Source organism: Nicotiana tomentosiformis, chromosome 4, assembly GCF_000390325.3.
Source record: "Nicotiana tomentosiformis chromosome 4, ASM39032v3, whole genome shotgun sequence".
NCBI classification, from domain to species: Eukaryota; Viridiplantae; Streptophyta; class Magnoliopsida; order Solanales; family Solanaceae; genus Nicotiana; species Nicotiana tomentosiformis.
The window spans coordinates 66857488-66872828 of record NC_090815.1 but is presented as its reverse complement, the minus strand read 5'-3'; the positions used below and the strand labels follow the sequence as shown (position 1 = coordinate 66872828).

Genomic DNA, 15341 nt, shown 5'->3' with positions numbered 1-15341 from the left:
ATAGTTTTTTTTTATGAATATGTTAAAGTGGATGTCCATTTAATACTCTTAGACATCCCTATTCCATGAACCATTTGAGTTCATGTATTTAGTTAATTCATCACTTAATATTTGTAACCTTTAGGTATATTCTTGTAACTTTTAATGTATCTTATATCCTATAAATAGGGTATTCTTTATCCTACGAAGTACACAGAAGAAACATACTTGAATAAGATAACTTCTACATTCTCCTCATATACATCTTGTCTCTGTTAGTATATTGTTCTATTTTGTTCTCATTTCTTAATACGTTATCAGCACGAGGTTCTAACCAACTGAGGTTATCTGCTTCATCAGAATTTTATGTTCTTCCTAAAAGATATAGTCAGTTTCTTTTCCGATTTCGTTTTCACTATGTCGAATTTGTCAAAGCTTGAATTTATGGCACTTGACATTTGTGGGAATAACTATTTGCCATGGGTATTTGATGCCGAAATTCACCTTGACGCTAAAGGTCTTGGTGACACTATTAAAGAAGGAAATGAAGCATCAAGTCAGGATAAGGCAAAAGCCATGATTTTCCTTCGCCATCATCTCGATGAAGGGTTAAAAAGTGAATATTTAACCTTGAAAGATCCATTTCAATTATGGACTAGTTTGAAGGAACGATATGACCACCTCAAGGTCACGGTATTGCTAAGATCTCGTCGTGAGTGGATGCACTTACGCCTACAAGATTATAAGAACATAAGCGAATATAATTCTATTGTATATAGAATAATTTCCCAACTAAAATTATGTGGGAAACCTATGAATGATGAGGACATGCTGGAAAAGACTCTTTCCACTTTTCATGCCTCAAATATGGTGTTACAGCAGCAATACCATGAAAAGGGCTTTAGGAAATATTCTGAGTTAATTTCATGCCTTTTGGTGGCTGAACAAAATAATGCCCTTTTAATGAAAAATCATGAAGCCCACCCCACTGGATCAGCTCCATTTCCAGAAGCAAATCTGGGAACGAAAGATCCAAAATCTGAAAAAAGATAAAATAATTATCGTGGCCGTATAAATATATGTGGGCGTGGCAAGGGGCAAAATAATAATCGCCATGTTGGTGGTCGTTATAAATAAGAGAAAAATAAGGGTTCTCAGAATAATCCTTCAAAAGGCAAAGGTAATGTTTGCCACCGATGTGGTATGAAAAATTATTGGGCACGAATTTGTCGTACACCTAAACATTTTGTCAAACTTTATCAAGCATCTATAAAAGGAAAACAAAATAAAGTTGAGACTCACTTGGCTTTTCAAAATGATGTTGAGGCGTGCCCTATGAATAATCATGATAAAGTTGAAGCAAACCTTACCTATAAAGATGATATTTTTGAAGGCCTTGCAGATATTACTCATTTAGAAGCTGGAGACTTCTTTGAGCATCATAACTGAAGACTTATTATTGAAAAAAATTATAAGAATAAATGTATTTCTTTTTATGAAGTTCATATTTTGAATAAAACTTTTTATGTTGTCAGTATTTAATTTCATAAATGTAGTTTCTTTTGTTCTTAAATTTTTCAATATTACTTATGATGTATTTTTTTTCTTGAAGAATATGAAAACATTTCAGTCTTCAGTTGGCCTTATGAATAATAAATAAGAAATATGTCTTCTGGATAGTGCTACGACGCACACCATATTAAAAGATAAGAGATATTTCTCTTATTTAATTATGAAAGAAGCCAATATCATAACAATATCTGGTAGTACAAAATTAATTGAGGGCTCTGGAAGAGCAACTGTATTACTACCAGGAGGAACTATATTGGCTGTTAATGATGCATTATATTGTAGTAGGTCTCAGAGAAACTTGTTGAGTTTCAAAGATATTCGCCAAAATGGCTATCATATTGAGACCACCAATGAAGGAAATGTTGAATACATTTATATTACTACAATAAAAGCGGAAAAGAAGTATGTGCTTGAAAAGCTTCCCGCATTTTCCTCCGAATTATACTACACTAATATTAATATAGTTGAATCACATGCCATAGTAAACAAGGAGTTTACTAATAATTTTATTATTTGGCATGACCGGTTGGGCCATCCCGGTTATAATATGATACGCAAAATAATTGAGAATTCACATGGTCATTCATTGAAGAACTAGAAGATTCTCCAAACTAAAGAATTCTCTTGTGCTGCACGTTCTCAAGGAAAACTGATTATTAGACCATCAGTAACTAAAGTTGGAGTTGAATCTCCTGCATTTTTAAAACGTATACAGGGTGATATATGTGGGCCCATACACCCTCCATATGGACTATTCAGATATTATATGGTTTTGATAGATGCATCTACAAGATGGTCACATGTGTGCTTGTTATCAACCCGCAATTTGGCCTTTGCGAGGTTACTAGCTCAATTAATAAGATTAAGAGCACAATTTCCAGATTATGCAATTAAAACACTTCGTCTTGATAATGCTGGTGAATTTACGTCCTAGGCCTTTAATGATTATTGCATATCAACTGGGATAACAATTGAGCATCCAGTTGCTCATGTTCATACTCGAAATGGTCTAGCGGAATCATTGATCAAACGCCTCCAATTAATTGCTAGACTAATGCTTATGAGAACAAAACTTTCCATTTCGGCATGGGGCCATGCTATTTTGCATGCAGCAGCTCTTGTGCGGATCAGACTCACAAGTTATCATAAAGTCTCCCCAATACAATTGACTTTTGTTCAGGAGCCAAATATTTTGCATCTTAGAATATTTGGATGTGCAGTATATGTTCTAATTGCTCCACCACAACGCACAAAGATGGGACCCCAAAGAAGATTGGGGATATATTTTGGATATGAATCTCATTCTATTATAAAATATTTGGAACCAATAACTGGAGATTTATTTACGGGAAGATTTACTGATTATCATTTTGATGAATCAGTATACCCAATATAAGGGGGAGAAAATAAGCAGCTGCAAAAGAAGATAGATTGGAATGCATTATCACTATCTCATTTAGATCCTCAAACAAATCAATGTGAACACGAGGTTCAAAAGATAATTTATTTGCAAAATATTGCAAATCAACTACCTTATGCATTCACTAACCTACCAAGGGTGACTAAGTCACATATTCCAGCTGCTAATGCTCCTATACGAATTGATGTCCCGGTTGGACAATCTATAAATACAAATGAGTCTAAGCCACGCTTGAAACGTGGTAGACCAATTAGTTCCAAAGATAAAAATCCTTGAAAGCGAAAAGAAGCAAATGATCTAGGAGATGATAATATGGAGGTAATTGCTCAAAAAGAGTCCTATGACATAACAAATGATAAGACCTCAGAGGAGGTCCAGGTACCTAAAAATAATATAAATAAAGAGATCTCAATAAGTCATGTCTCTACGGCAAAAAGGTGGAACCGAAATAATATTATTGTCGATAACATTTTTGCTTATAATGTTGCTATTGAAATAATGCAACAAGATGAGGATCTTGAATCAAGATCTGTCGATGAATGTAGAATAGAGAAATGAATGGCAAAAATGGAAAGACGCTATCCAGGCAGAATTAGCGTCACTTGAAAAACGTGAAGTATTCAGACGTATAGTCCGAACACCTGAAGGAATAAAGCCAGTGGGATACAAATGGATTTTTGTGCGAAAACGAAATGATAAAAATGAAGTCGTTAGATATAAAGAACGACTTGTGGCACAAGGATTTTTGCAAAGACCTGGCATTGATTATATGGAGACATATTCTCCTGTGGTGGATGCAATCACTTTCAGGTATCTTATAAATTTGGCAGTCCATGAAAAACTTAATATGCGTTTAATGGATGTTGTCACAGCCTATTTGTATGGCACATTAGAAAACGAAATTTATATGAAAATCCCTGAAGGGCTAAAAGTTCCTGAAACTAATAAAAGTTTTCGGGAAACTTGTTCAATAAAGCTTCAAAAATCCTTATATGGATAGAAACAATCAGTGCGAATATGGTATAATCGCCTGAGTGAGTATTTGCTGAAAGAAGGCTATAAGAATGATCCAATTTGTCCTTGTCTATTTGTAAGAAGGTCTGGATCTGAATTTGTTATAATTGATGTGTATGTTGATGATCTAAATATCATTGGAACTCCTGGGGAACTTCCAAAAGCAGTAGACTGTTTGAAGAAAGAGTTTGAAATGAAAGATATTGGAAAGACAAAAATTTGTCTTGGTCTACAAATTAGTGCATATGAAAGATGGAATTTTTGTCCATCAATCAACTTATACCGAAAAGATCCTAAAGCGTTTTTATATGGATAAAGCACATCCATTGAGTACCCCAATGGTTGTGAAATCATTTGATATAAATAAAGATCCATTTTGACCTCATGAAAATGATAGAGAGTTTCTTGGTAGAAAAACTCCATATCTTAGTGCAATTGGGGTACTAATGTATCTTGCAAATAATACTCGACCAGATATAACTTTTGCAGTAAGTTTATTAGCAAGATTTAGTTCCTTTCCAACAACAAGATACTGGAATGGTGTTAAGCATATTTTTAGATACCTCCGAGGGACTATTGACTTGTGGGGGTACAACTATTTCATGGCATTCAACAAAACAAACTTTAGTTGTTGCATCTTCCAATCATGCAGAGATAATAGCTATTCATGAAGCTAGTCGAGAATGTGTATGGTTGAGATCAGTGACTCAACATATTCTATAATTGTGTGGTCTTTCTTTAAAAACAAAGATTCCAACGATATTGTATGAAGACAATGCTGCTTGCATAGTTCAACTTAAAAGAAAGATATATCAAAGGAGACAGAACAAAGCACATTTTACCAAAGTTCTTTTTCACACACGATCTTCAGCAAAATGGTGAGATAGATATTCAACAAATCCGTTCAAGTGACAATCTAGCAGATTTATTCACTAAGGCATTGCCAACATCAACAATTGAGAAGCTAATACATAAGATTGGAATGCGTCGTCTCCGAGATATCAAATAAAGTTTTCATCAGGGGGAGTATAATACGCGATGTACTCTTTTTCCCTTAACCAAGTTTTTGTCCCAATTGGATTTTTCTGGTAAGGTTTTTAATGAGGCAGTACTCAATGCATATTACAAGATATGTGTACTCTTTTTCCTTCACTAGGCTTTTTCCCACTGAGTTTTCCTATTAAGGTTTTAACGAGGCACATTATCTTTTAGATGGACATCCAAGGGGAGTGTTATGAATATGTTAAAGTGGATGTCTATTGAATACTCTTAGACATCCCTATTCCATGAACCATTTGAGTTTATGTACTTAGTTAATTCATCAATTAATATTTGTAATCTTTAGGTGTATTCTTGTAACTTTTTATGTTTCTTAACAACAACAACAATAACAACCCAGTATAATCCCACTAGTGGGGTCTGGGGAGGGTAGTGTGTACGCAGACCTTACCCCTACTATGAGGTAGAGAGGTTGTTTCCAATAGACCCTCGGCATCCTTCCCTCCAAGAACTACCCACCTTGCTCTTGGGGCGACTCGAACTCACAACCTCTTGGATGGAAGTGAAGGTTGCTTATCATCAGAGCAACCCTCTTGTCAAATAGGGTATTCCTATCTTATAAATAGGGTATAAATAACTTTTCATGTATCTTATATCCTATAAATAGGGTATTCTTTATCCTATGAAATACACAGAAGAAACATACTTGAATAAGATAACTTCTACATTCTCCTCATATACATCTTGTCTCTGTTAGTATATTGTTCTATTTTGCTCTCATTTCTTAATATTTTTAATATTCACACACTATATGATACTTCTTTGTTATCACTAATAAATGATAGATGGTATTACTTCCTCTTCAAAAATTTTATCAATCGTTAATCGAAAAAATGTTAATCTTTTCATCATATCCTTTCCCAGGCAAGTTTATAGAGCATATAATATATATATATATATATATATATATATATATATATATATATATATATATATATATATAAAATTAGCAATTATGTATTTATATTGTTACTATTGTAATTTATTATTTGGATGCGTTTGATGAAAATATTTCTAATTGTTAATATCCTTATAAAGGACAAAGTACAGTCAAACATGATCAAAGTATTGAACAAAATACAATGTATAAAAGTTTCTGCTAGCTTATAAACAATCATTTGAAAATTAACAATGCTTAAATTGAATTAAGTTACCAAACATGTATAACATTAGGTTTAAAAGGATTTAATGACTTTAGGTTTAATTATTGGGTGAAAAACATTTACATCTTCCAAGTTTACTCTAAAAATCAAACTCATCCTCCAACTTTAAATAATTAATTGTCATTTTCGTCCTTTCATCCTACGTAATGCCTATTTCATTCTTTGACATTTTCAACTCCCCATATACGTAATACTTTTTTTATGTTATCTATATATTTTTTAATGCGAGTATTTATTCATAATTTTAATAATATTATATATTATTATATAATTTAATCTAAGTTCTCTAACATTATAAATATAATAACCATATTATGAATTTATTACAAAAATGTACTGCTACTTTATTTTTATTATTATTATTTTAATGTTATGTATATTAAAATGCATAAAATGTATGTCGGGGTGTGTGTGAAAGAGAGATTCTAAGTTCCACTATTTATATTATTCTCCATGTATATATTAATTTTTGAGTTTTGATTGTTATTATTAGATTTTTTCTAAATTATAATTAAAGTTAATGTAAATTGTAAATAGATAATATTTGCAAATTTATTATAAGATTTTACCTTTATTTTTTGCCCATTATTCTTTTATTACCTGCATTGTTTAATTTATAAAATGTTCACTCTCTTTTATTTTCAATTTTGTGATTAGATTAAGTTTTGATTGCTATTAATAAAATTACTGATACGAGTAAATTATTTATTGTAGTTTTTTTATTTTCTCATTTATTTCACTACTGTATGTCATTAACTTATGTGCTTAATACTACTTTTTACTTTTTTTAGTTTTGAAAAGTTTCCTATAGGTAATAAGCCAAAAACATAAATTAAAATAAAAAAATATTATTATATTAAAGAATAAAAATAAGAGATAAAAATTGTAGAAGGTAAAATAGGCATTTAAAGAAGTCATCTTTTCGTTACACCTTGTGCTTCCCAATGTGACGTATAATGAATATGAGACTTGTTAATCATGATTTAAATGAGTTTAAAGTCATAATATGGCTATATATGATGTTTGGATAAAAAATATAAAGTTTGGAAAAAATCGGATTTAAGTTGCGGAAAAACCGACTAAAGGTTTGCCTTATAACGAAGCTTTTTGAGAAATAAATTTTGTGTTCTATCTGAGGTCTTTTGGGGATTATATTATATACCAAATTTAAGGTCTTAGAATTTATTTTCCAACACACTTAACCGTTCATTCATATGACACCCGGATAAAAAGATATAAGCGTCGAAAGATGGGCCAATACTAGCACCTCTTTGACTTTTCAAAAGTTGATATATAGGTCTTAACTCGTCTCTCTCTCTCTCTCTCTCTCTCTCTCTCTCTCTCTCTCTTATTTTTACTTAGAACGCAATCAGAGAACACCATAAAACCTATCCTTAAGCTCTTTAATAGGGTTTCAAAGAATACTAATATCCCGGGTACGAAATCGAGAAGCGATAACATCAAAACGATCCCTACGATGTAAGTATCATTATACTGCCTCCCTTTTATCTTTGTAGTTCATGTTTTGTAAGGTACTTCATAATTAAGAAATGTCTAATTTCTGTATTTAAGTGTTTAAATATCAAGGAAGTTTGAAATTGATTTCCTAATAGGTAGAACTCACGGGACGATGATCGAAAGCCGTGAGTTCGATTTATTTTCTACTTTTAGTGGACGGTTTTGTATTCCACTCATGATGGCCTATTATGCTGCAGATTTATGGAGTTTGTAAGGATAAAAGGGCATGGAGAAATGCCACATGTGGTAGGGTAGTAGGTTGGTCGCTTGTCGTTGCAGTTTCAGGCAAATTGATAACTTGTTGATTGGGTGTGTTATGGTATATTTGGGATTTTTGTTGTATTGAAGGTTCCAAATTGAAATTTGGTTGGTTTTGAGTTACTGATTGTATTGTTTTTGTATCTCGCCTATAGTAGGCTTGAGGGAGCAGTAAAATCAGGGGAAATGCTGCCCGTTTTATTTTAGAATCGAGTTATCGTTTGAGATACGTAACATATCGGCACCATCTAAGTCGTAAATGTATTTCTTTGTTATAGGGTTGGCGTGCTAGTTATCATAAGCTTGTGGTTGAGTTTCATTGATGACTTGAGGTATGTTAAGGCTATCCCTTCCTTCCTTTTGGCATGATCCATATGATATAACGAAACGAGCAAGCACACAACTTTCATAAATGATTCTATTCTTTGAAGTACTAGGGTTGCCTATGTTCTGTATCCCCCATATGTCTTACTATCATATCGTCTGTTCATTGGTCTCATGAGATTCTGAGAGATCTTATTAACTTACTTTATTATGCGTTGCATCCATTTATACATGTATAATGACCCATGACCGGATGATGTTATATACGCGTATAATATATGTCTATGGGGTATGGAAAAAGGTTATGACATTATATACACACCACCACCTGATCAGCTGGTATACGTTTATGATTTCACCCACAGAGGCTAAGATGATATGATGGGATGCCCTCAGAGGCTTGATGATTGTATGCATGTATATACCTATGCATGATATAATATTTATATGCATATGCATGATATTATAAATGTTTCATGATTCGCATATCTATTCAGACTTACAGGTTGAGTCTTTTACTCCATGTTTATTTCATGTCTGTTATATACTAATTTTTATGCCTTACATACTCGGTACATTATTCGTACTGACGCCCCTATTTCCTGGGGGCCTGCGTTTCATGCCCGCAGGTGCAGGTAGACAGGCTGATGGTCCCCCATCTTAGGATCCCTGCTCAGCGAGAGTTGGTGTGCTCCGTTTGATCCAGAGATTCTATTGCATTTTGGTACGATACTTTTGTATGCATATGGGTATAACAGGGCCCAGTCCCATCCTTTATGCATTTGTACACTCTGTTAGAGGTCTGTAGACAGCCATGTATAGTTGGATAGTATGTGTCCTTGTCGGCTCGCCCTACCATATTCCGTATATATATATATATATATATATATATATATATATAAATATGTTTATATGTCTTTTGGGCATGTTTTCCCACATATGTTGTTCATATGAATCAGTAGTTTATTTCCAGATGTTATACATGACCTACACTTATTTCATGTTTATATCTTAGACGAATGCTTAGGGGTGTTCGATAGGTAGAACTCGGGCACTCGTCACGGCCCATCGGTTTGGGTCGTGACAAAAGTGGTATCAAAGCAGTTCCATCCTAGGGTTGTCTACATACCGTGTCTAGTAGAGTCTTGTTTGTGAGTTTGTTGTGCGCCACACTTAAAAACAGGAGGCTGCAGGACATATGGGATATTATCCTCCCTTCTAATCTTAGATCGTGTGATATGAGGATTTATTTTCCTAATGATATGTTATGTATTTAGCGATGCCCAAGAAGGCTACAGCCACCCAGAAGGGCAAGTCCGTGGCTGATGAGACTACAATTCGAGCGCCACGAGTTACCAGGGCTCGGGGAGAGTCATATAGTGAGACTCCATCTCTGACTTCACATACCTTGCCCTCTCCAGAGGAGATCCGAGGGGAACCAGCTCCAGTACCCCCAGCTCCTCATCCAGCTGCACCGGGTCAGGAGATGAGAGATGTTATTCAGCTATTGACTCGATTAGTGGCCGCATAGGCTCGGCACCATGAGGTAGGTATTAGTAATGCGGATAGGGCCATTAGTGCGGGGGTTCATGATTTCATTAATTTGGACCCTCCGATATTCACTGGAGCAGATCCAAACGATGACCCTCGGGTATTTATCGATAGGATGTAGAGGACTTTGAGGGTAATGAAGGCCACTGTGACTGAGTCAGTTGAGCTAGCTTCCTATAGACTTTGGAATGTTGCAATTAATTGGTATGTGTCTTGCGAGTTGTCCAGAGGTGAGTATGCCCTTCTAGCAGTATGGCAGGAGTTTACAGAGGCTTTTCTTGGTCATTATTTGCTACTAGAGCTTAGACGTGCCAGAGTTGATAGGTTCTTGACCCTTCGGCAGGGTAATATGAGTGTTCGGGAGTACAACCTTCAATTCGATTCTTTGTCTAGGTATACTCCCACTATTGTAGCTAAGATGGAGGATCAGGTTCACCCGTTCGTGATTGGGTTGGAGCCGCACCTTCTTAATGACTGTATGTCGGTCTCACTTCATCCAGGCATTGATATTTCTCGTATTCAGGCATACGCTCAGGGTGTAGAGGAGCGTAAGCAGAAGTAGAGGGCCGATCATGATCATGATAGGTGCCAGAGTAAGAGAGCGAGATATTCAGGTCCTTCTTGTGAGTTTTGAAGTGGTTAGAGACAGCAGTACCCTAGGTATCCAGCCCAGCCATCGGCTAGTGCACCCCCTTAGTTTGCCGGTAGGAGATCTGATCGTTCTACCAATCCAGGGCCCGGTCAGAATTTCAGGGCCTCTAGTTCTCAGTATAGGGGTGAGTCAAGTCAGATGAGGCCACCCTTGCCACGATGTGCTCAGTGTGGTAAGCAGCATGTCGGGCAGTGCCTCATGAGGTTAGGTGTTAGTTATACTTGTGGTTATCCAGGCCACGTTATGAGAGATTGTCCGATGAGAGGTAGTACAGGTATAGTTCAGCCAGTGGGATCTGTAGCAAGTTCGTCATCATTAGTACGCCCCCCCGGGCAAGGTTCACAGGCACCAGCCGGTCGTGGTAGAGGCAGAAGTGGAGCATCTTGCTCGAGAAGTCCTCAGAACCACGTTTATGCATTAGCGGGTCGAGAGGATTAGGATTCGTCACCTGATGTTGTTACAGGTATATTATCAGTCTCCTCATATGATGTATATACATTGATTGATCCAGGTTCCACCTTATCGTATGTCACTCCATTGGTTGCTAGCAAGTGTGGGATAGAACCTGAGTTGATTAAACCTTTTGAGGTGTCTACACCTGTTGGAGATCCAGTGATAGCTAGACGGGTATATAAAGATTGTATAGTAGTAGTTCTTAGTCGTTCTACAGTAGCAGACCTGATTGAGCTAGATATGGTAGAATTTGATGTTATAATGTGTATGAATTGGTTGGCTTCTTGTTATGCTAACGTTGATTGTGGATCAACGATGGTTCGGTTCCAGTTTCCAGGGAGCTAGTTCTAGAGTGGAAAGGTAATACTGCACCGCCGAGAGGTAGGTTTATTTCCTATCTCAAGGTAAGGAAGATGATCAGAAAGGGCTATATTTATCACTTAGTTCAGGTACAGGATGTGAATGCAGAGTCACCGACCCTTCAATCTATCCCAGTGGTTAATGAGTTTCTCGATGTTTTTCCTGATGAGCTTCCAGGCCTTCTGCTAGAGCGGGAGATTGAGTTTGCTATTGACACATTACCAGATACTCAGCCGATTTCTATTCCTCCTTATAGAATGGCACTTGCAGAGCTGAGAGAGTTGAAAGAACAACTGAGGGATTTACTTCAGAAAGGCTTTATAAGACCCAGTACATCACCGTGGGGAGCACTTGTGTTATTTGTGAGAAAGAAAGATGGTTCCTTGTGGATGTGTATTGATTATAGACAGTTGAATAAGGCGACGATCAAGAATATGTACTCGCTCCCGAAGATTGATGATTTATTTGATCAGTTGCAGGGTGTCAGGTGTTTCTCGAAGATAGACTTGAGGTCGGGGTACCATCAGGTAAGGGTTAGAGAGAAGGATATTCCGAAGACAGCATTCAGGACCAGATACGGGCACTTTGAGTTTCGTATTATGTCATTCGGTTTGACCAATGCCCTAGCGGTATTCATGGACTTGATGAACCGTGTGTTCAGACCTTTTCTAGATCTGTTCGTTATTATATTTATAGATGATATTTTGGTTTATTCTCGTTCAGAGGTTGAGCATGCAGATCATTTGCATACTGTGCTAAGAGTTCTACAAGAAAGGAAGTTGTACGCAAAATTCTCTAAATGTGAATTCTGGTTGAATTCTGTAGCTTTCCTTTGACATATTATTTTAGATGAGGGTATTCGTGTTGATACACAGAAGATTGAGGCTGTGAAGACTTGGCCTAGATCCACAAAACCGACGGAGGTTCGTAGCTTCATGGGTTTGGCAGGTTATTACATGAGATTTGTAGATGGTTTTTCTTCTCTTTCAGCACCATTGACAAAGTTGACTCAGAAGGCAAATAAGATTCAGTGGAATGATGCTTGTGAGTGTAGTTTCCAGGCATTGAAGGACAAATTGACTTCAGCACTTGTTCTGCCACTCCCAGAGGGGACCTATGGTTATTCTATCTATTGTGATGCTTCGGGCATTGCATTGGGTTGTGTACTGATGCAACATGGTAAAGTTGTAGCTTATGCTTCTAGACAGCTAATAAAGCACGAGGAGAATTACCCGACTAATGATTTAGAGTTAGCCGCGGTGATTCATGCACTAAAGATGTGGATGCACTATTTGTATGGTATTCATGTTGATACTTATATGGATCATAAGAGCCTTCAGTATATCTTCAAGCAAAAGGAATTGAATTTATGTCAGAGGCAATGATTGGAGCTACTGAAAGACTATGATGTTGATATTTTATATAATCCAGGGAAGGCGAATGTAGTAGCCGACGCCCTCAGCCGTAGATCTATGGGTAGCCTATCATATTTACAGCAAGAGAAGAGTGAGATAACCCATGTGATTCATCAGCTAGCTAATCTTAGAGTTTGATTACTAGATTCAGGTCCTACCGGAGTTACTATTCTGGACACGACAACATCCTCTTTAGTAACTGAAGTGAAGGAACGTCAGTATGAGGATCCTGTTCTAGCTCATTATAGAGATACAACACCTCAAAAGGAGAAGACACCATTTGAGATTATAGGAGATGTAGTCCTTAGATATCGAGGTCGATTATGTGTTCCTAATGTGGCAGGGCTGTGCCAGCAGGTTATGGGAGAAACTCACTATTCCCGTTATTTTGTTACTTCAGGAGCGACGAAAATATATTTTGATATCAGGGAAATATAATGGTGAAACGAAATGAAGAAGCATATAGCAGAGTTTGTTGCTCAGTGCCCTAATTGTCAGCAGGTTAAGATTGAGCATCAGAAACCCGGTGGATTATTGCAGGCTATAGTGATTCCGACTAGGAAATGAGATGTAATTAATATGGATTTTATCATAGGCTTACCTCGTACCCATCGTAAGTTTGATTCTATATGGGTTATTGTTGATAGAAATTACAAAAATTAGCCCATTTTCTGCCTGTTAGGACTACGTATTCAACAGAGGATTATGCAAGGATTTACATTAAGGAGATAATAAGACTTCATGGTGTCCCTATACTATTATCTCAGATAGAGGTGCTCAGTTTACAGCTAATTTCTGGAGGTCCTTCCAAAAAGGATTGGGGACTCAAGTAAGCCTTAGTACAACATTTCTTTCCCAGACAGACGGTCAGGCTGGGCGTACTATTCAGACGCTGGAGGATATGTTATGGGCTTGTGTGATAGACTTCAGGGGTAGCTGGGATGATCATCTTCCACTTATTGAGTTCGCATATAATAATATCTATCATTCCAGAATTCAGATGGCTCCATACGAAGCTCTCTACGGATGGAAGTGTAGGTCAGCTATTGGATGGTTCGAGGTTGGGAAACTAAGTTAGTAGGACCAGAGTTGGTACAACAGGCAATTGAGAAGATTAAGCTTATACGGTAAAGGCTATTAGTAGCTCGGAGTCGTCAGAAGTCCTATGCAGATAATCGACGACGAGACTTGAAGTTTCGGGTAGATGACTGGGTATTCCTAAAGGTATCATCGATAAAAGGCATTATGAGATTCGGTAAGAAAGGACAGCTTAGCCCTCGGTACATTGGGCCTTATAAGATCATACGCAGAGTAGGCCAGGTAGCATATGAGTTATACTTGCCTTCCAACTTGGAGTCTGTACATACAGTCTTTCATGTGTCTATGCTCCGTAAGTGTATCAGAGATCCTTCTAGAGACATTCCAATTGACGATGTTCATGTCACATAGAAACTATCATATGAGGAAGCTCTAATTTCTATACTAGATAGACAGGTTCAGATGACTTGGGAAACTGAATAACACATGAAGTCTAGGTATCCTCACTTGTTTCCGCTTCCGGAGGAGGATCGGACTGACACATCACAGCCTTAGGTACATATATGGTACTTGATTCTTATGTTAGTTATTGTCATTGGTCGTGTGAGGCCATTGGTGTTATTGATGATTATGGCCCTGTGTGGCTTTGTATTGTTGGCTTTTCTGTCTGACAGGTTGGTAGTGGTACCATTACAGAGGAGACACTGGCAAAATTTCTATAAATCTCTAGGAGTTTAACATTCGAGGGCGAATGTTTCTAAGGGGGGAAGATTGTTACACCCTGTGTGTCCCAAGGTGACGTATAATGGATATGAGACTTTTTAATCATGATTTAAATGATTTAAAGTCATAATATGACTATATATGATGTTTGGATAAACAATATAAAGTTTGGGAAAAACCGACTAAGGATTTGCCTTGTAACAGAGCGTTTTGAGAAATAGATTTCGTGTTCTATATGAGATCCTTTTTAGACATATTTTACACCAACTTGAAGGTCTTAGAATTTAGTTTCCAACGCACTTAACCGTTTGTTCATACGACATCCGTGTAAAAGGATATGAGCGTCGGAAGATGGGCCAATACGAGGGTGCCAAGCTAGCACCTCTTTGACTTTTCAAAATTTGATATATAGGTCTTAACTCGTCTCTCTCCCTTTATTTTTACATAGAACCCGACCAGAGAACACCATAAAACCTATCCTTGAGCTCTCTAATAGGGTTTCAAAGAATACTAACATCCCGGGTCTGAAATCGAGAAGCGATAACATCATAGCGATCCCTACGACATAAGTATCATTATACCGCCTCTCTTTTATCTTTGTAGTTTGCGTTTTGTAAGGTACTTCATAGTTAATAAATGTATAATTTCTGTATTAAAGTGTTTAAATATCAAGGAAGGTTGAAATTGGTTTCCTAATAGTTAGAACTCACGGGACGGTGATCGGAAGCTGTGAGTTCGATTTCTTTTCCACTTTTAGTGGACTGTTTTGTAGTCAACTCGTGATGGCCTATTGTGCGGCTAATTTATGGAGTTTGGAAGGATTAAATATCGTGGAGAAATGC

General features: G+C 36.7%; 2 protein-coding genes across 2 annotated transcripts; both read left to right on the top strand.

The window, feature by feature from the left end:
• Window positions 1–396: 396 nt before the first annotated feature.
• On the top strand, window positions 397–1032 carry LOC104104178 (uncharacterized). The gene has a single exon (XM_009612186.1). It carries the CDS (start codon window positions 397–399, stop codon window positions 1030–1032), a length of 636 nt encoding a protein of 211 aa, XP_009610481.1.
• Window positions 1033–9994: 8962 nt separating this feature from the next.
• On the top strand, window positions 9995–14498 carry LOC138909848 (uncharacterized). The gene is made up of 7 exons (XM_070201063.1): window positions 9995–10406; window positions 11022–11137; window positions 11413–11500; window positions 12173–12622; window positions 12755–12829; window positions 12884–13095; window positions 14451–14498. The coding sequence occupies exons 1-7, from the start codon at window positions 9995–9997 to the stop codon at window positions 14496–14498; spliced, it is 1401 nt and encodes a 466-aa protein (XP_070057164.1).
• The last annotated feature ends 843 nt before the right edge of the window (window positions 14499–15341 follow it).

Coding starts and splice junctions, on each gene's coding strand:
- LOC104104178 (XM_009612186.1), top strand. CDS start 397: ATGTCGAATTTGTCAAAGCTTGAATTTATGGCACTTGACATTTGTGGG.
- LOC138909848 (XM_070201063.1), top strand. CDS start 9,995: ATGAAGGCCACTGTGACTGAGTCAGTTGAGCTAGCTTCCTATAGACTT. Junction 10,407..11,021: donor CGCTCAGGGTGTAGAGGAGC/GTAAGCAGAAGT, acceptor TGATTGATCCAG/GTTCCACCTTATCGTATGTC. Junction 11,501..12,172: donor TTTTCCTGATGAGCTTCCAG/GCCTTCTGCTAG, acceptor ATATTATTTTAG/ATGAGGGTATTCGTGTTGAT.